Source organism: Rhinolophus sinicus, linkage group LG01 (assembly GCF_036562045.2).
Source record: "Rhinolophus sinicus isolate RSC01 linkage group LG01, ASM3656204v1, whole genome shotgun sequence".
NCBI lineage: Eukaryota > Metazoa > Chordata > Mammalia > Chiroptera > Rhinolophidae > Rhinolophus > Rhinolophus sinicus.
The window spans coordinates 170,576,364-170,597,116 of record NC_133751.1 but is presented as its reverse complement, the minus strand read 5'-3'; the positions used below and the strand labels follow the sequence as shown (position 1 = coordinate 170,597,116).

The 20,753-nt window shown below is 38.0% G+C and overlaps 1 protein-coding gene and 1 pseudogene across 1 annotated transcript in view; both read right to left on the bottom strand.

Annotated features, from left to right (window-relative positions):
• WDR75 (WD repeat domain 75) overlaps nt 1–15,794 on the bottom strand; it is a 30,490-nt gene extending 14,696 nt beyond the window's left edge. The window contains exons 1-7 of the mRNA XM_019740758.2: nt 15,588–15,794; nt 13,218–13,347; nt 11,108–11,173; nt 10,237–10,327; nt 6,531–6,655; nt 2,280–2,350; nt 724–843 (exon numbers count right to left, since the gene is read on the bottom strand). Coding sequence (XP_019596317.2) covers nt 724–843; nt 2,280–2,350; nt 6,531–6,655; nt 10,237–10,327; nt 11,108–11,173; nt 13,218–13,347; nt 15,588–15,673 — 689 coding nt within the window. The 5' untranslated portion in view covers nt 15,674–15,794. The remainder of the gene's footprint in view (nt 1–723; nt 844–2,279; nt 2,351–6,530; nt 6,656–10,236; nt 10,328–11,107; nt 11,174–13,217; nt 13,348–15,587) is intronic.
• A 2,799-nt stretch (nt 15,795–18,593) lies between these two features.
• Nucleotides 18,594–19,340, bottom strand: LOC109452044 (large ribosomal subunit protein uL30; annotated as a pseudogene).
• Nucleotides 19,341–20,753: the final 1,413 nt, after the last annotated feature.

Here is a 20,753-nt window from a genome sequence, read left to right as displayed (position 1 = left end):
AAGATAGCTCGTTCGAAATTAGGGAACTCCCCAAACAACACGGAATGAAATAAAAGCTTAGTAATGACGACGAGAAAACATTATTTAATACATATTAATACGTTATACTTTGGGTGAAAACTGCTTTAATAATTTCTTTTAATTATAAAAATATAATAGTATGTTGTTTTAATTTTTGAAACCTAACCTTTTCGTACTGGTTCTTTGTTTTGTGTAATACGGATTCACATAACACGGCATTTTTAGGAAACTAACAACCTTGTTATAGGGGGGTTACCTGTATAGCGATCATAATATATGCCCCAAATAATAAATCATATCAAGCTTATGGGTCTTAATGTGCAAAAAGCACACTTTCTATTTCTAACCAGAATCACTTCTACAAATAGGCTATCAAGCTGTCCTACTATTTAGACATTCCCTATTATCATTCCTTTTTACTTAAAGGCTGACAAAGTTCTTTAGCTTCAATAAAACGATTAAAGGCAAAATGCCATTTTTCACTCCCCCAAAAGCCCAAGATTAGAAATCCTAAAATAGTAAGTTTATGCAATGAAGAACACAGTAATACGAGAAATGGGGCGGGTATAAGCCAAGCCTGCTCTTTATTGTCAGCAGTGGCTTGTCAGCGCTGTGCTTTTCCCTGGACCCAGACAGCCCTCTTCTGCAGGACTAATATAAAATAGTACATAAGTGATCACCATGCTCTTCACGATAACTGACCAAAGACGAATTTTGCCATCCTTGTGACCAGTTGCTATGCAATCTTCCTTTGGGTGACATGCTATACATGTAAAATTGTTCTTAGCATGTTTCTTACTTCTTGATGATGATAAAATAAACCTAAAAGAAAAATTTTTTTCTTGATTACCGAAGTCTCTTGATAAGTGGTGATGTGGTTAAGTGAAAGGGATTTCTTACCCTAATCAACCAAAACTGGAGAGTTCTCAGAAATCACTGAATATAAATGCAAAATTTAAAAAAGAAATTGTGATCAAGAATCAAGAATTTTGTTTTGTAAACATTTATTAATATACAATGCATACTTCACGTGATTAACATTCTACCATAATAACTCGCCTGCTGGAGCCACTGATACTGAAACAAAGACAAGACAGTCCTTTTAGTGGCTTTTTGCCTGGGCAAAATTTCTTGCTGGAGCTAAGTTTTAGCAAGAGATATGCATAAGCCTAAGAGATTATATCTGAGACAACTGGCTAATGTGTCAAAAGCTGTCAGGATCCTCATTATACTATAAAGAAAACCAAATGCTAATATGGACAGGCTAAAAAGGAAGAGGGGGCAGTGTGAGCTGAAGAGTGACTACTCCTGTTCAGCACTTGTTTCTTTAAATATGTTATCTCATTTATCCTTACAACTCTTTTTGGAAGATATTACCCCATTTAAAATATGTGTTAATTTGAGGTGCATCGAAGTTCAAAGGGGCTAATTTTGACTCATTTTAACCCAGATATCCAAAAACCCATATTCAATCCTACAGCCATAGCATGGCAATGAGGATTATATAGGGAAGCCTTTTTAAGCCAAATCCAATGTTGACAAAAGTATGTACATCTAGGTGTACAAGGAGGTTTGGGTTAGAAAAAGCTCCCCGGGTTTTTGTGACGAGTGATACCTCAGTCTTACCATTGTGAAATAAAAACTGGAATCTAAAGAACAAAATAAACAAAACAGAAACAAAACAGAAACAAGCTCACAGATACAGAGAACAAACTGGGTGGTGGGCTTGGTGAAAAAGGTGAAGGGATTAAGAAGTACAAATTGGTAGTTACAAAAAATCATGGGGATATAAAGTACAGAATAGAGAACATAGTCAATAATACTATAATAGCTATGTATGGTACCAGGTGGGTACTAGACTTATTGGGGGGGATCACTTTGTAAGTTATATAAATGTCTAACCACTATGCTGTACACCTGAAACTAATATAATATTGAATGTCAACTGTAATTGAAAAAAAAAAATATGGCAAATAGTACTATTTGTCTTATAAGGCCTTGACCAAATAAAGAAAATGTATGTCAAAGTCTTGCCATAAGCGGTAAAGTTAAACACAAAAGACAATATTGTAATTAATAGCTGACAATTATTAAATGTTACTAGGTTATCAGGTCAAGACAACAAAACTCCCTATCCTGTGGTTTCACAAGCATTTGTAACATGAAACTAGTAACAGCTGTGGATCACAGGTATGAGAATGAAATTATAACAAACTCTTGAGTAAATAAAATAAAGCTATCAAAAAAGGAATTCTTACCTTGATGTTTTTTTCTTTTTGAAAAAATAAACAGATAAGTAAAAGTCCCGTATTGCAGCAACATATTCTCCCTGGTAATTCAAATAGAACATAACATTCACAAAAATAGTCAACACTCTTTTTAAGAAGAAATCTTCTTATCACAAAAGCTAATATAGCAAAATGACAGAGTCGGTAAATGCTGTGCTCCCCTCTTCCCACAACGATCTCAAAATTACCACTAAACTACAGAACAGCCATCACTGAGAATCGCCTGAAGTCTGGTTGAATAGAAGTCCTACAATGAAGAACATACAGAAGAAGCCACCTCAAAACTGGTAGGAGGGCAGAGATGTGGAAGGGCCTGGTCCCATGCTCATGGGTGGAGGTTAAAAATTGGGAGGGATATGTGGGCTGTGGAGGTCCCCGCTGAGGAGCGAGGGGTCCCATCCCCACCCACACCAGGCTCCCCAGCCCAGGCTTCTAGTCCCAGGCATTTCTCTTAAAGGACTTAGTGGTTGACAGACTCACTCGCTGAGCTCCAGCAGTGGGGCAGAAGCTCAAAAGACTCTAGGTACATACAGGGAAGAACTGAACTGTCTGGCTTTAGGACAAGGACTGGAGGGGTAACTTTCTCCCAGAATGCTGGCAGAAGCCACTGTCCCTTTGTTGAACCCTCCCCTTACCCAGCCTGCATGTGCAGGCACCAGCAGTATCTGAGTCTCTACTGACCTAGCTAACACCTTTTGCCCTGTCCTGGTGATTCCCTGAGACCCCTCCCCACCCAACTTGAGGGCCCACCCAAGCCTCTTCCGGTGACTTTTCCATATAAATGGCTTGTCTTGGCTCATGCTGTGGACTTTCCTAAAACTTCTCAGAAGTTCACAAACCCCAAACAAACAGCATCTGGTCTTGGTGTGCTCCATGCCTCTTGTAAATAGCCTTAAGCCCAGCACTAGAGGCAGCTGGCCTCAGTTAATGCTCAACTGAGTCTCCCAGGTACCTCCAAGCCCAGCACAAGGAGCAACCATCTGCAGAACGCTTTGCAGCTCATACCAAGTGATGTCAGGCAGGGCACAGGCAGTGGCTGACCTTGGCATGCACCAGAGCCCCTCCCTAGAGGCCCAGAATCAACGAACACATCAGGTTGTTTCTGCTTCAGACCACGTCAGACCACCACCCAACCAGCTCCACAAACCACACACTCAAAGGGCAGACTGGGCAGGCACCAGAGCCCCATTAAAATAAATCCTACTCTGTAGGGTCAGCCCCTGACCAAAGTACTTTCACTGTAGTCACAGCCAGTTCTCACAACCAATCAGCCTGAAGGTCAATCCCTCCCATTGATGTGCCAACAGTAATCAAGACTCAACTACAACAGGAGGGCAAACACAATTCACAAGAGACACACCTGGAAAACCTGGCTCAAGTGGCCAACGAGACTGCACGACTGGACCCCATAGCACACCTACTACGTAAGGCCACTTTACTAAGACTGGGAAACATAGCAGGTCTACCTAATACATAGAAACAAACACAGGGAGGCAGCCCAAATAGGGAGACAAAGAAACATGTCCCAAGTGAAAGAACAGAACAAAGCTCCAGAAAAGAACTAAACAAAATGGAGACAAGCAATCTACCAGATGCAGAGTTCAAAACACTGGTTTTAAGGATGCTCGATGATCTCAGGGAGAACTTCAACAAAGAGATAGAAAACATAAAATTGGGGGCCGGCCCGGTGGCTCAGGCGGTTGGAGCTCCATGCTCCTAACTCCGAAGGCTGCCAGTTCGATTCCCACACGGGCCAGTGGGCTCTCAACCACAAGGTTGCCGGTTCAACTCCTCGAGTCCCACAAGGGATGGTGGGCTCCGCCCCCTGCAACTAAGATTGAACACGGCACCTTGAGCTGAGCTGCCGCTGAGCTCCCGGATGGCTCAGTTGGTTGGAGCGCGTCCTCCCAACCACAAGGTTGCTGGTTTGACTCCTAGACTTCCACAAGGGATGGTGGGCTGTGCCCCCTGCAACTAGAAAACGGCAACTGGACCTGGAGCTGAGCTGCGCCCGACACAGCTAAGACTGAAAGGACAACTTGAAGCTGAACGGCACCCTCCACAACTAAGATTGAAAGGACAACAACTTGACTTGGGAAAAAAAAAAAAAAGATATGGAAGCAACCTAAGTGTCTATCAAAAGATGAATAAAGAAAGAAATGGTACATATATACAATGGAATATTACTCAGCCATAAAAAAAGAATGAAATCTTGCCATCTGCAACAACATGGATGGACCTTGAGGGAATTAGGCTAAGTGAAATAAGTCAGACAAAGAAGGACAAATACCATGTGATTTCACTTATATATGGAATCTAAAAGACAAAATAAATGAACAAACAAAACAGAAACAAAATTATAGATACTTAGAGAACATTTTGATAGTTGCCAGATGGGAGGGGGTTTAGGAGACGGGATTAAGAAGTAAAATTGGTAGTTGCAAAACAGCCATAAAGATGTGAAGTATAGCATAAGGAATATAGTCAATAATATTGTAATAACTATATATGGTGTCAGACAGAGACCAGATTTATTGGGGTAATCACTTTGTAAGTTCTATAAACGTCTACTATGTTGTACACCTGAAACTAATAATATTTTATGGTAATTGTAATTGAAAATTTAAAAAAATATTTAAAAAAATGTTCAAAGGGGGAAAAATACATATGTATATAAAAAGAGGAAAAAAGTTAATACAGAAACAATTTTTTTGCAGATTAAGATTATATTAATATAAAATGTTATAGTGTAGCTATGGAAAGTATAATCCTACTTTTAAAATAATCAGAAAATTAAAAGATGAACTTGGGTCCTAAATCTTAAAATTAGGCTGTCTAGCTTTAAGTATAATGATTTAAATTTTTTCCATTAAGGCATAATTTACACACACAATGCAGTGTTTCATAGATGTATACCCCTGTATATCACCATCAATATTTAGAACATTCTCTTCACGCCTGGAATGTTCCCTTGTTCCTCTTTCCAGTCATCCCCCAATGCCCCCATACCTGCCAGCAACTATTGATTCCTATCACCATAGTTTATTTCTCTGCCTGTTCTAGTACGTCATACAAACAGAATGGTAAATATTTTGTGTCTGAACTCTAGCTCAACATCACCTTTTTGAGATTCACTCATGCTCTTATGTGTATCATTAGTTCCTTTTTATTATGAAGCAGCATTCCAGTGAATGAATATACTGTATATCGCAAATGGTTTACTCTCTTACTGAGGAACATTTGGGTTATTTCCATGTTGGAGCTATTATGAGCATTAATCATTCTTGTACATGTCACTCTGTGGTCATGTTCTCATTTCTCTACCTAGGAGTGGAAGTGCTGGGTCATGAGAAAGCTGTAATGTTAATTTTGCTCTGTATCTTTCCAACATTCAGTATTGTCATTCTTAAATTTCAGCTGTTCTAGTAAATATAAAGTGGTTTCTCACTTATTTTAATTTGCATTTAACCGATGACTACATAACCAAAGACACGAAAAATGATTTCATGTCAGAGTTTTCTCTATTCTAAGAAATTGACCCTTTTCAGAACAAAGCCAAAATAATGCTACAAAACTAAAGAAACATGCCACCACAATAAAGTCTAAGGCCATTTAGTGGTACTTGATTTTAATTAAGTGGTTATTAATAGGGGATGGCTAAATATATCATGCCATGAACACCAGTCATTTCTGATGAACATTGAAGTACACACTCATGCTGCCTTGTAAGGTGGAAAAAAAAGGATAAGAAGGTCTTCAGACACTAATTCAGTTTGGGAAATGTTATTTTATATATGTTTAGAAAAAAGTCTAGAAAAGGATTCCTCAAATATTATCACTGGTGAAATTTAATTCCTTCACTATATTTTTGTATAATTTCCAAATTTTCTTTAACAGGTATATTACAGACAGGGAGGGCCTATTTTCCAAAGACACATAATCTACAATGAAAAGATTTAAGTACATGGGACAGACTAAGAAATATAGTTCAAATGCCAAAACACTGGTATGTTTTGGAGAATTAGAGGGTTTACAAGAGCAATAAAACAGAATATACAAAATTAAGGTCCTAAAAAATTTAACCATAAATACATGCTAAAGCAATGAAACAGATTTCTTAGTTCATAACTCAAGGCAATATTAAACCACTCTGCTCAGAGCGAAGATCGCAGGAAAGCGATTTTATGTATAAAAAAGAAAATCAACAAAACAAAATTTTACCTCATTTCCGAAGGCAATGCACTTGGGTGACTGGTTTACGTAATCCAAAACAAAGGAGATCTCCTCAGCTTCTATTTCCTGGCTTGATGATTTCGGCAGTTTCACTGAAACCAGCTGAAATATATCTAGCCAAAGGAAGCTATATTAATATAAAGCTTCTCTAGAGAAAGTGAAGATGTGCATTCATTCATATAAAACTGTTAACCAGTACTCTAGAATTCATTTGATTCCAAGATAAGAATTCTAAGCTATCTTAAACAAAAAGAATCTTAAACTTGGATTCTTCGTTTGAACATACAAGTTTTAAATTGAAGTCTAATTCCATAACTCGTATACATACATGTTTCATATATGTAGAAATAGAAAACAATGTTTTACTGGTGCATTCTACATTCTAAAGTACTTAAGATGAGATTTAAAATTGAGATGGAATATGATATATTGGTGACCTGAACAGCCAAAAGCAACAAACCATCCGAGAGTTTTTAGAAATGCTATGGTCTTGCCATACATTCAAAGAATAAATCTCCTTTTCTGTAATACTGATATGCTTCTTCCCTTTATGGCCCATTTATAAAATTTCTCCCTGAGGGGAAACAGCTATTTTACTATGCTCTCTCTTTATCCTTCCACACTTAATGAACATAAAATTCTGTTAACATACTTATCTACCATTTTCCTGTTTTCCAGCCTGCTTATTATATGCTCTGAACTAGATTGATCTGGCCTTCTCAGTCATCTCAAATTTTGCAAGCCTAAACCCTGAACTCTCAATTTTCCTATCTAAACTGATGTCTTCCGCCATATTGACCAATGCAGGAAATGGCACCATCATTTACCCAGTTGCTTAGACTAAATCCTCAAAATCATCTTTGACGTCTTTCTTATACACACATCAAACCATCAGCAAACCCTGTTGGCCATATCTTCAAAAGATATCCAGAATTCATTTCTCATTAGCTCTGCCATTATAACCTGGTCTAAAGCCTTGATCATGTGTCAGATCTTCAGTGTTCAGAGCAATGACCTGCTAACAGTTCTCGCTACTTCCAACCTTGTCCCCCTTTCATCTATTCTCAACACAGAAGCCAGTGATTCTTTTACAGCTAAGTCAGGTAATATCATTCTTCTGCTCAAAATCCTTCAGTGGCTTTTTATCTACTCAGAGTAAAAGCTGAAGTCTTTCCAATGGACTACAAGGCTCCATATTATCTATTCTTCCTTGGTTAACTCCAACCCAACTTTCCTGCTACTCCTCAAACATGTTAGGAATGCTCTCACACATGCTTGTCCCGTATAGCTGCATAGATTATTCTCTTCCCTGGACCTTCACTAACCACTTATTTAATATGTATTCCTCCAAGGTTGCTCATTCCCCTCCCTTGCGGTATTTTTCTCTAGAACACCTTTCATCTTATTGCATCATATGACTGATCTAGTCAGTTTACTGTTGGGATTTATTGTCTGTTTGGTACTCCACAACCAGAATAGTATTTGAACAGTAGGTGTTCAATTAGCTGTTGAATGAATTAATTACATACAGTCAAATGACATCGTCAAAGACAACGTATAAATAAAAGAACTTATTTTTAAACTAGAGAAGCATACTTCAATCTGATTTATACAATTTTCTATCAGAGACTCTGGTTTTGAACTGTTGGACAAATAGAAAGAGGATATATATTTATATATAGTTGACCCTTGAACAACATAGAGTTGAGGGGTGCTGACCCCCTGAGCAGTTGAAAATCCATGTATAACTTCTGACTCCCCCCAAACTTAACTACTAATGGCCTACTATTGACTGGAAGCCTTACCAAAAACAATTGATCAACACATATTTAGTATGTAGTATGTATTATATACTGTATTCTTACAATCAAGTAAGCTAGAGGAAACAAAATGTTATTAAGGAAATCATAAGGAAATGAAAATACATTTACGTATTTATTGGAAAAAAATTAACATATAAGTGAACCCATGTAGTTTAAACCTGAGGTGTTCAAGGGTCAACTATATTTTGAAAAACCAGACACACGGAATCTTTTGAAGACTGATTCACATTTTCACATAACAGATAACTAGATTTTCACATGCTGAATGCCAATGATGTCCTAAATTACTGGACACTAGCACTAGACTTCACTGTGACTAGAATTAGCTTAAATCATAGCATTTGAAGTTGCCTCAGTTAACGTCAAAAGGCTAATTAATGACCAAGATCTTTACTTTAGATCTCTAGTTTGCTACCCTGGCTCAAACATTAGACTCAACTGGGGTATATTCTATTTAAGTAAATAATTAGGTCCACCACAGGGAACCTTACATTTCAGTTCCTTGGAGTGATTCCAATGTGCGACCAGTGTTAGGAATCACTGGTCTCACTGATAGGGATAAAAAGGTTTGTTTTGCTACTGGCAACTACCCTTCCAATTGAGGAATCACGGGGGTGAGTAAGAAGAGTGCTTACCAAATAAGAGTGATGACAGTATCACCTGGGGAGATATTAAAAATGCAGATTCCTAGACCAAATCTCAGACCTAGTGAATCAATTGTCAGTTAGGGAAATTAGGAATCTGAATTTTTAGTAAGCACATGGATAAACATTAAAAATCCACATATTTATATACCAAACAGAATCTAAATATTGAGTATTATCTTTAAAATAGTTATCTGGGAAGGCAACTTAATTATTTTAGGATGTTGCCATTTCCAGAACATTTTTTTGCAATGTCCTTTAGAGATGGCTAAGGGCTATGTGAGAAAAACTAAACTTACTGCTTTTTATTTTCATGTCACATTTTTGATAGATAAAATATTCATTAATAGACTTGGCACTAAATGACTTTTTAAAAAATGTAGCTTTCACAGTTTTGACTATTCTCAGGTTACTTAAATGTCCATGATATATAACAGTTTGCAAATGTTCCAGCCCCAAATATACAAACAAACAAAAAAAACCCCATAAAACAAAAATACAACACCCTAGAAAGGATTCACCTAGCTAATGAGCAGTAAGCCAATCTAACTGACTGCCCAGTAACCATCTTAAAGCTGCTTTGTACTTTGAATTCTGACTATAACAATATTTTTTGAAGGACACCACAGGGTGTAGTGGCATTGTTGAATTTGATATCAGAAAAATTCTTTGGATATACCATTCATGTCTATGTTCTGATGTACTAAATTCTCTGCTAAAGAACTATTATTCGTAACCACTGAAGATATTCTAGGATTCCTAAAATGCTCTGAAACATGGCAGTTTCAATGGATTAATGATCCAACTATAATGAAAATATAACTACGAACAATTTAGTCACACTATTAGTTCTTAGCGTCAACTTGCTTTCTACATCATTTCCTACAGATTCAAGATTAACAAATAGGGGTATCCACTGGTGGGTAAAATGATAATGATGCTAAAGGATGAAAGATTGAAGTTCCGTAGGAAGACAAGTTCTAATTCAAAACAACTTTAAAATTTGAGCTCTGTAGTTTATTACAACATATATAAAGCAATCATTTCCTCATTGTATATTTCAGAAATGATACGAGCCTCCCCAAAATGAATGCAATTATGATGAAAACAATTTAAATGCCAACTCTAAAAACTGTAAAGTTCACACTAAAGCCAAAATGTTAAATTTGAGAACATGTAAAGAGCCATTCAATGCTATATAAAATAAATAAGTTAATTACATTATACCTGTTTTTTCTTTATTTATTATAACAAAGACAGAATCCTCAGCACGGGCATGAGTAAAGAGGGCATGCAGTTTATGTCCAACTACGAAAGTCTGAAAGATAAAAAGCATCATGTTGTTAACTGTCTATCCTCCTCGTCCCCCTCCCCCTTTTCCCCAAAACTTAAGTCCCATAAAGGGCAGGAATTTTTCATCTGTTTTGCTCTTTTACTCACTGGTGTACCCCTAGCACCAGAAAACTACCTAGCTTATAGAAGACACTCAATACGTATTTGTTAAATAACCTTTCAACTTAATGCAAACAGAACTATTTGTTTCTTTTTAATGGTTGCATTCTATCAAATGAATATCCAATTTTAACTGACAACATCAAGGTTATATTCAATTTTTTTTCCTACCATAAATAATGTTTTAAGGACTACATATACACGCCATTATTTCAACAAGAGATTCCTAAAGGTAAGATTGTTGCAGCAAAGGTATTTGTTAGTTTTCAGTTTTATGCTCATTGATTGTATACAAAAGTATTTGTTTCTCTACACTTTACCTATCACTAGCTTTTCCTACAATCTGCAATTTAGCTAAACTGATAGGGAAAAATGTTGCGTCATCTGTTTTAATTTACATTTCTTTAATTATTAATGAGATGAAGTACCTCTTTATGTTTATTGAATAATATCTCTTGTAAATATTTTCTTCCAGTTTTATTGCTCATCTGTTAGAAGTTTAAAATCTTTACATGGTGTATGAATTTCATGACTTGTTTAGAAAGGGATTCTAACACTTAGGCCTTATAGGAGGAAATAATGTCTGTCATTAAATTATGTTCCCATTCTTTTTCACATAATGAAAATGGAAGATCAATCCACGTACCTTTATCAAAATGCCATCTATATAGTCCCACAGTTTAATTGTGCCATCAAAGGAACAAGAATACAGCTAAAATGGTAAAAATAGTATAAGATTAAAAAACAGAACTCTATTAAGATACCAAATGAATTAAGTGGTAATACAGAAGACGTTTTGTTCATTATTTCATTATTAGCTTTAAAGAAGTGGAGTCATTTATTTGTTTTTGCAATGCTTGTACTATTTGTGACAATTTTATAGCTGCTCTTTGGAGGAAGCAGATCTATCAATTTCAAGTTTTAATTAAAATGGGGAAAAAAGGCAACCCTTTGTCTTCAAGAAGGAGATGGTAAAGTTTTGAGTTATGAAAAGCACTTAAGAGCTTGTTGCTATTTTCCCGGAGCCCAGTCCTTTTTTATTAGCATTTCCCCAGAGCCCAGTTCTTTATTAACTGCTTTCATCTTGTATGGGTATTAAGGGAGTGCTTCTCAAAGGATCTGAGAATGTTGTTTTTTTTAAAAAAAATTCCCAACCCATCAGGGACCAATGCATTTGTAAAATACAACAGAAGTTATTATGTACTTGGATGGTGTGGCAATGTCAAAGTGCTCTCAAGTTTTGGGACACTCAATTTCTATACTCATCTCATTGCAGACTGGTAACCAACTGTTTGTGGCACTGGTCTATGGATCGTACTCTGGTAGCACCAGAAGGCCTTACTAAGATGCATTTTATTTGTGTCCTAGTGGACACTTTGCTTACGTTTACAAAATTTTTAAAATTTTTTAAAAGGGAGTGGCAATTTTAAGATTTCTGACAATGAGGACATAGAATCAAATAGAAATAAAGAATGAAGAATGTATTATGTACACAAGTAGAAGAATTATATTAAGAAGAAAATACACACCACAATTACTACATAGAAAAATCATGAACATGGACTAGTAAAATATAATAAGGCAAATATGTAATCAGTGTCCAAACAATAGTTAATACAAAATACTGTGACTCCAAAGTCCACAGAATCTCTAGAACGTACCCCTTCACCTCAACCAAATCTGTTGTCAGGACTGTCCTCTTAATTTTATTATCTTTCAATTCCCTGAAATAGACCTTTTATGCAATGTATATATAGTTTTTCATTGTGCTATAAAACTTAGTAATATAGACTTGACAAATTTCGATTTTAACAAACGGATATTTCTGCTACAAAAAACATCCAAATGCTACACATATCAATCAACTGTTATGTGAAACCCTCAAGAGAACAGCAAAAATTATAGGTGTGCTTGAACTCTGCAAAAAAGCTGTTTAACTTTGATTTTCAAGAGTAGCTCATTTCGTTTAGGAAAGATCAGTGTTCCTTTATGCCCTGCTTCGTCACAACACATTGAATGGCAATGCAAATTCATTCTTAAATCAAGCAGTAACTTCCAAGTTGGCTGTGACTAATCTAGAAGAGTGGAACGTGATAAAAAACTAGAGCAAGAGCAAAGTATTTTGACATAACTTGTTAGGAGTATTGCTGAAACTTGGGAACAGAATCAAAATGACCCTTTCACTGTTCCTGAATTCTGAGAAGTATGGGTTGCTTTGTGTTCACTAAACTGAATTCCCAAGTTTGTCCTAAAATTAACTGGTCGATTCCACTGACTAAAGAAGCTCTTCTTCCTGTCTACATGTTGGCCTTAAGGTAATTTCTGCAGTGACACTAAAGAGCCTCATCTCTAAAGGAACAGATCTACAAAATCAATACCCCTCAGTCAACATTTTTAAAATGTGTTCCAGAAACCAGAGTTCAGAGGTGAAATAAGTTTGAGAAATATCAAATACTATATTCCCCTTTTGGATATTCACAATGCATATAAAGGGACCTGAGAAGACCTACAATCAAGATATTCACTTAACTGTGCCAAACCCTGAATTTCAGAAACTCACACAGCCAAGAACCCTTTCACGGGCAATGTAGTTCTGGGCTGTGACCCTATTTTAATAATTAAAAATATCCTGAATCAGAAAAATCAGCATAGATATTTCCCTGATCATTACCTGGAAAGTCCCCCAAATTTAATTCAAGTTTTTCAGGTAACAACAAAGCCAATATTAAAATATTCAATTATAAATCATTTGACACCTGTAGATGGTTGTTGGGATTGAGCTGAATTCCTGTCACCAGATTTCTGTGCCCTTGCAATATGTGTACACATTCTTCTGTAGCTGTGCTATAAACTTTAACAAAGTCTCCAGAGACACAGAAGATATATCTGGAAATAAGAGAGAAAAATAAGTTTCACATACTCTACAGACAGTATAATTTATTGTCCATTAAAAATTTAACATGTTAACAGGTTTCTTTCAAAATAGTATTTAAAAAACTGTGTATTCAAATTTGTATGCTGTTTAAGTCCATGGGGACATCTAAAACTGATTAGTTCATTAACTCTGAAAAGCAGATAGAGGCTAAAGCACTATCTGTGATCTGTTCCATGAGCAGAGGCTCTACAGAATCTTCCTGTAAGAACAGCCAACTTAACCAAGTTGTCTGCTCACTAAGGAACACAGACATTGCTATGCATTCACTTACTGTCAACTCTTATTCGTCAGTTGTTTTGCTAATAGCAGCATCTTCCCGTGCCCTCCAAATCTCCATCGTTCGCTGGGGACACCAGCTTACAAACACTAAGTCAAAGGTTCTCTAGTCAGTGAGGTCTCTTGCATAGCAAAGTAAAAACTGTATGACAGTTACTGTTGCTAAAATGCTTGTTTTGCTTTTGTCTTTCTGGATTTGTGGCTTTCTTCCATATAGCAGAGTTTACTAAATTACAGAATGTTTAAGTTGGAGTAATATTTGTTTGACTATTTTCATAATAAATATAACCACAGGACAAAGCTCAGAAATGCAAATCTTCTTGTATCTATCAAATGAAAAATGTTTGTTCCGTGCCTATTCCATTTAATACATGTCTAACAGTGTTTTTCCATACACTGTAGAAGGAACAAATCACAGAATCCTTACGCTGACCTCTTCTCTGTGCTCCCAAGGTACCGCCTGCACGACTTGATCCGGGTATTTTCGCATTGTGTTGAAATTACTTGTTTACATCTACATCCATCTCCTGGATCTGGCCATAAGATTCCATAGAGCTGAGGACTTTTTTAAATCTTTGATTCCCAATGTCCAATTCAGTTTGTTGACTAGAACTTGCCTGAACCTCAAAGGTTTTATACACTGACCAGATGAGATGAACAAACAATTATTACTGAGAGTAAAAGAGTAAATCATCTTATGCTGACCGGGATCACTATTTTACCAATTCTGAGACACGTGATTTTTCCCATGTTCACCTCTCTAAAATCAGGATGCATCTTGTAAGTGCTGTAGCCAAGAGGCAGTCATGGCACGGTTGTGTGCAACTGTCTAGTAAGATCAAGAAAGTACGAGTAACAAAGCATCTGAGGAAAATGGTATCCCCTCTGGCTGGATCCGCCTCTGTTCCCATGAGTAGCGTAGTTCACTCTTACCATCTCCAGGTTGGACCACTCTTAAGAAGACTTCCTACAGTCTCCAGGTGTGGCCCCTCATCTTCCATACTCAGACTAACTTTTGCAAATCTGAGCATATCATTTCCTTAAATAAATTAAAATCCTTCAATGTTTTCCCACTGCATTCAGGATATGATCCAAACTTCTAAGCCCTGTGGTGGTTTGACGTGGTCGGAATGGAAATATATTTTCACTATAACACTGTATGAAGGGGTTTCCAACTCCACCAACCCTCTCCCCAAGACACACTCCATTAGCATCAACAAACAGGTCCTTTAGGCAGTGTTTCCTTGAGATAATGGTGGGTGAAGGAGTACTGTTTGCTAAGAAAACTCCCCCTCACTGATTCTGTCTGATATGCTTCCCAAGGGGGAAGAATTTCCTTTTTTTTTGCTCCTCAATAGAGAAGAATGGCTTTAACTATTTGAATGCAAGCCCCCAAAGGAAACTCTCTCTCCATGCTTTTGCACATTCTGCAATCTACACAGAACACTTACTCCGATTAGTTCCTGAAGATTCACCTCAGTCGTCTTTCCACTGAGGTGGGCTAGGGGAGTGTGGACAAAGAGGAATCTTTAATCCTTCAGTCATTCCAAGTCACTATTTTGTCCGAAAGTGGGATACTCCTCGTGGTATTGCAAGGGCAGTGGTGTCTACATTAGTGCCTGGACCACTTTCTAGCCGGCCCAACTCTAGACACGTGGGCCCCTCAATCTACCGTCTGGTAAACAGTCCGCGGAGGGGGACGCGCGCCCCAGTCCGCGGTGTCATGGAACTTCTAACCTTACAGCACCGAGACACCGGCTCCCTAGCGCGTGCTCTGGGGTCTACTGTACGCGCGTCCCTTCCGCGAGCCCAGATTCGCCGGCGGGCGAGTCTGGACGCACCTGACAGCTGGTGCCCCCCGCCCCCGGGGATTCGCACCCCTCAGTCCCGCCGACAAAGCGCAGTGGCCCCATACTTAGAATCCGCAGAGAACACCGCTCTCCTAAAGTTCAACTCGCTGCCGCCACAATGAACCACGCGGAGACTCTCCTCCTCCACCATCTTCGCGCAAACGCAGGATCGCCGGATGGCGGCCCCGCCCCGAACTTCCCGTACGGAGGCGGGTTGAAAGGAAATGTGTCCCAGCCCACAGAAGTCATGCCGGGGCTCCTCTAGGCCTGAGTCTTTATGGTAGGACCACGCGCCTGCGCAGCCATCTTTAGTGTGGGCAACGTCACATTAGGACCCGTAAAAAATGTAAAAGCGAAATAGAGACAATGAATTTATATTGGGCACCTCTAAAGTCTTATTTAGTACAGATAAATTTTTCTCCGGTCTTGTCAATCTAATTCTACAGCTTCTTTCGCCGGAAGGAAAGGTGGGCCCCAGCGTGTCACGTGACCTCCAGTCTTCTCCTCTTCCTCCTCCCCCTCCTTCCCTCCCCCCACCCCGCCCCGCTTCCTGTCGCGTCTCTTTTTCTCGTCACTATGTTTCAGACGCTGCGGGATGACGCCAGCCTCTCGTGCCAACTGGTGTCTCGGAGGCGCAATTGCGTTCTTCGTTGGGAAGGCGGCATTCTACTTTTTGCACAATTATTTGCTCCTCTCGTTAGTCGTCACCTTGTCCTTTTCCTCTGAGCGTAGCATACATTCCTACTGGTGCGCGTCATTTCATGATGTATTGACATTTACCACATCCCTTCAGTCTTTCTGGAGGCAAAGAATTGAGAGCCTTTTATATGTGAGACAATACAAGACAGACGGGATCCCTGTCCTGTCACCCTCCATGGGAGAGAGACGATAAAAATGTCTTAACAAAATAATCTCAGATTGTATGCTGAAGGAAATAAAACAGTAATATGAGAATAAGTTGCTCTGAGGAGGTTTAGGTTTAACCTGATGAATATGTGTTAAAGTTACGGAGGTTAAAAAAATATTTTATAAGTTCAACGTTAATGCACATTTTATGTAAAATAATTAAATACAGAAATGGAATGGTCCCAGCCCATCCTATACCTCCTGAGTATCTCTCCACCATTAAGCTTGGTGTATATGCTTCCTGATATTTTTCTGGATATACATGTACGTTAACATTATTCTTCAGTGCAATGCACTACCCCCCCCCCCATATAAAGCATACATATTGAAATCTTATCTCCTTTTTAATCAGTGCATAATATTTCATAGAGTAAATGTGCCATGCTTGATTAAATCATTCCCTCAAAGGTGGATATTTAATCATTTCCAGTTTTTTCTACAGGACACGTAAATTTGTGTCAGTATTGCTGTGGGAGAGAGTCCTAGAATAGGTATTTAACGAAGTTGAAGGATATCGGTACTTTTAACTTCGAGTGAATGTTTTGTGGACTTGAGATGTGTCCCTGGGAAAACCAGGAGGGATAACTAATGGTAGCTGAAAAAGGGAAACAGTTTTTTGTGTTTTTTTTTAATCTAAAGTTTGGGGAAAATCTGGAAGGAGAGAGTATTATAAGAGTATGATTTTTAAAGAAGAAATTAGGAGGGAAAAGGACTGATGAAATGATGTAAGGCAAGCAAAATTGCTTATAAATACTGCTTCATGAGCAACAATTCAAAGGTAGCAAGGGCTGGGCAATCCATTGTTTAATATTTAGATTGTAATGTGGAGTTTCACTTTGTCAAGAATTGTTAAGGCTGATGAATTCTGCTTCTTAAGTCTAATATTTCCTTTCATATACTGGCATTTGCATATCATACATTAGTCTGGCCCTTAAGCGCCAAAGCACTAGCAAAATTTTCTCAAGTGTTTGGAGGATTGGAAAGAATATAATATTGAAGATAATAGAAGGTGGCTAATACCCTCTGCATGTGGTGTTAAACTATCAGATACTTCCCTAGGCATTTCATAGAAAAGAGCAAGGGAAGTTTCACTTATTCGTTGAGAAAGGAAGCCAAGCATCTATGACAGGTCCCTGGCTCTCTTTAGCCTTTCTCTCTAGGTTCTTTTCTTTCTGAGTCCTCATCAGAATCATATTTAAAAATTCCTTCATGGCAATATTAACTTTTTCTAGCACACACCTTAAAACTCTTCCAGCCTCTACCCTTATCCAGTTCCAAAGCTGCTTCCACATTTTCAGGTATTTGTTAGTTATAACAGCATCCCACTCTTGGTACCAAAAGATTACTCAGGGTTCTCCAGAAAAACAGAACCAGTATTTATTTATTTATTAAAAGGAATTAGCGCATTCAGTGATGGAGGCTGAAAAGTCCCACAATCTGCAGTCTGCATGTTGGACATCCTGGGAAGCAGATGTGTAATTCAGTCTGAGTCTTGTTGTGGAATCACCTCCCAAAATTCAGGTTTGTGTGCCTGGTGTGCTGGTAAACCAAAACATTGAGAAACTAGTGCTTGGAGATAGAAATGTTTATTCGATTTGGCCAAAACAAGAGGATGAGGACGGGGGAGCAAGATCTCTCAAATCTGTCTCTCCCTCACAAAGCAAAAGTATGGAGTTTTTATGCAGCTAGGCAGTTCCAGGGAACTGAGAGAGAGGTCTCTCTTTCTTTAGTCATAGATGACGCTTTTTCGTATCAGACCCCTGGGCATCAGCAGCTGGTCACAGCTACCTTGAAAACATTTTTTCCTTCCTCAAAACAAACTCAAATTCTCCTGTAGGCCTGAAGTTATCTCTTTCTGCTTGACAAAGAGAAATCACATCAGCAACACAAAATTATATTATGAGAGCAAGGGGTGCTGGGTTGAAGAACCAAGATTCAGCAGAATATCTCATAATTGTGTATCAGTGACATTATCTTTAAAGCAAAAGGCAGAAACTAGACATCTTGTGACTATTGCCATTGTTTACGCTATCATTGTTTTGTGCTTAACTCACTATATTTTTCTATTATCTCAAGCGGAGTGTACTTTTTTTTTTCCAATTTGAAAACAGTCGCTGTTTATTTTACTAACTGACCAGATTACAAAAATATCCGTGGTAGACACCTTAGTTCATCCTCCTAATAAGCCTGTTGATCTGCTCTTCCCTGTTGCCAGCATCTCTCCTTCTACAAAGTGGGTGGTCTTTTTCTTCATTCCACCTTGTGGAGAAGACAATGTGAAGGGCACAGGAAGTTTGCTTCTTTGAATCGGTTTCTAACAGTATAGATCTCATGAATCAGATCCTCCATGCAGATGATGCCATATTTACCAAGAGATTGAGCAGTCAATGTGTTATCTGTCAGGGCAATTCGCCTTTTTTGATTTTGCCATAACCACGCTTGTAGATCAATTCATTTACTGATTTCAGGTGTGGGTACCCCCATGCATGTATGGCTCCACAATCCTCAGCATGTTAATGGAAGCCTTGTTGAGCTTGACAAAGGTGCCATTGAAGATCTGGTGAAGGCGAAGAAGCTGCAGCATCTTTCGAACTTTTGGGCTCACACTATTGATGCCTCTGATCCTGATGAAAATTGCCATTTTGGGTTCCGCAGGTACATAGAAGTTGCCAGCTTTTCTTGCCATCCTCGCCATTTGAACCTCAGTCCTGGACATCTGCCTATATTCTTTGTGATAGTGCTTAACTAAATTTTCATAGATAAGCTTCCTTCTTGCCGTTAGAAGCATATTTTGGGCAGTCTTCTTTCTCAGGCACTTGATCTTCAGCTCTGAAACTCCTTTGCTTTTTCTTAAGGGTTTCTGGCACAGCAGGAACCTTCTTCTCTTCTGCACCCTCCATGGTTCCGGCCGGAAAGAGAGCCAAAGTGTACTTTTAAACACCTCTCCTGGAACTTCTTTACAGGCAGTCCTTCAGAAAATGACTAACATACTTTCTTAATCTTTGACTATAAGTTGTGTGACAACCAAAGCAATGGAAACATTTAGTTAAAGCCTATACCTATATCCTGATTAAGAATTATTTAATTCTAGCTGCCAAAAATACTAGGGCCATTAGAGTCAGAAGGTGTTTGGCTATAGTGTGAAGGCCTGAGAAACGGGAGCTGATAGTGTAAATATAGTCTAAGTGCAGGAGAAAACAGATGTACCAGCTTAGCAGTCAGGTAGAGAAAGAATGACTTCTCCATTCCTCCTCCTCCTTGTTCTGTTCAGACCTGTAAGGGGCCCTAAATGATGCCCACCCACATTGGGGAGGGCAATTTGCTTTATTGAGTCCACAGACTCAAATACTAAACTCATCCCGACAAACCTAGAAGTAATGTTTAGCCAAATATCTGGGCATTTCATGACCCACTTAAGTTCATGCATAAAATTAACCACCATGCAGGGAACCACTGATCTGTTCTCTGTTTCTACAGTTTGTTTTCCAGAAAGTCATAAAAAATGGTATATAGTCTGTAACCTTTTAAGTCTAGCTTCTTTCACTTATCATAATGCATTTGAGATTCATGTTGTTGTGTTGATCAATGGTTCCCCCCTCCCTTTTTTTATTGCTGAATGTATTCTATTGTATGGATAATCCACAGTTAGTTTATCCATTCTTTTGTGGAAGGAAGTTTGCTTTTTTCCTGTTTTGGAAATTATGAATATTATTGTTCTAAACATTCATTTGTAGGTTTTTGTGTGAACATAAATTTTTATTTCTCCAGGATAAATAACTAACAAGTGGGATTGCTGGCTCAAATCATGTTTAAATTTTTAAGAAACTGCCAGACTATTTCCCCAGAGTTTCTCTACCATTTTGCATAACAATCAGTAATGTGTGAAAGTTTTAGTTGCTTCACATTCTTGTCAGCATTTGGTGGTGTAATATTTTTTATTTTAGCCATTATGATAAGTTTATAGTGGGATTTCATTGTTTTAATTTTCATTTTACTAGTGACTAATGATGTTGGGCATCTTTTCATGTGTTCATCCTCCTAATCCTGCTCCCATCCCAAACAATCCAACAGAAAAATATACAAAGAGTATTAGAAGAGCAAATCCTATAGCCTATAAACGTGTTTTCAAGACACAGTCAAGAACAAGATGCAGAAAGTTTGAAAATAAGGGTAGGAAAAAATATAACAGGAAAATGCTATAAAAGAAATGTAGGTATAGCAATATTTAAATCAGTATAATTTAGGGAAAACAATCTTTTAAAGGAACAAAGAAATACTTTTATATTTTAAAAGATATATTTCATTAAGAAGATGTGAATCATGAA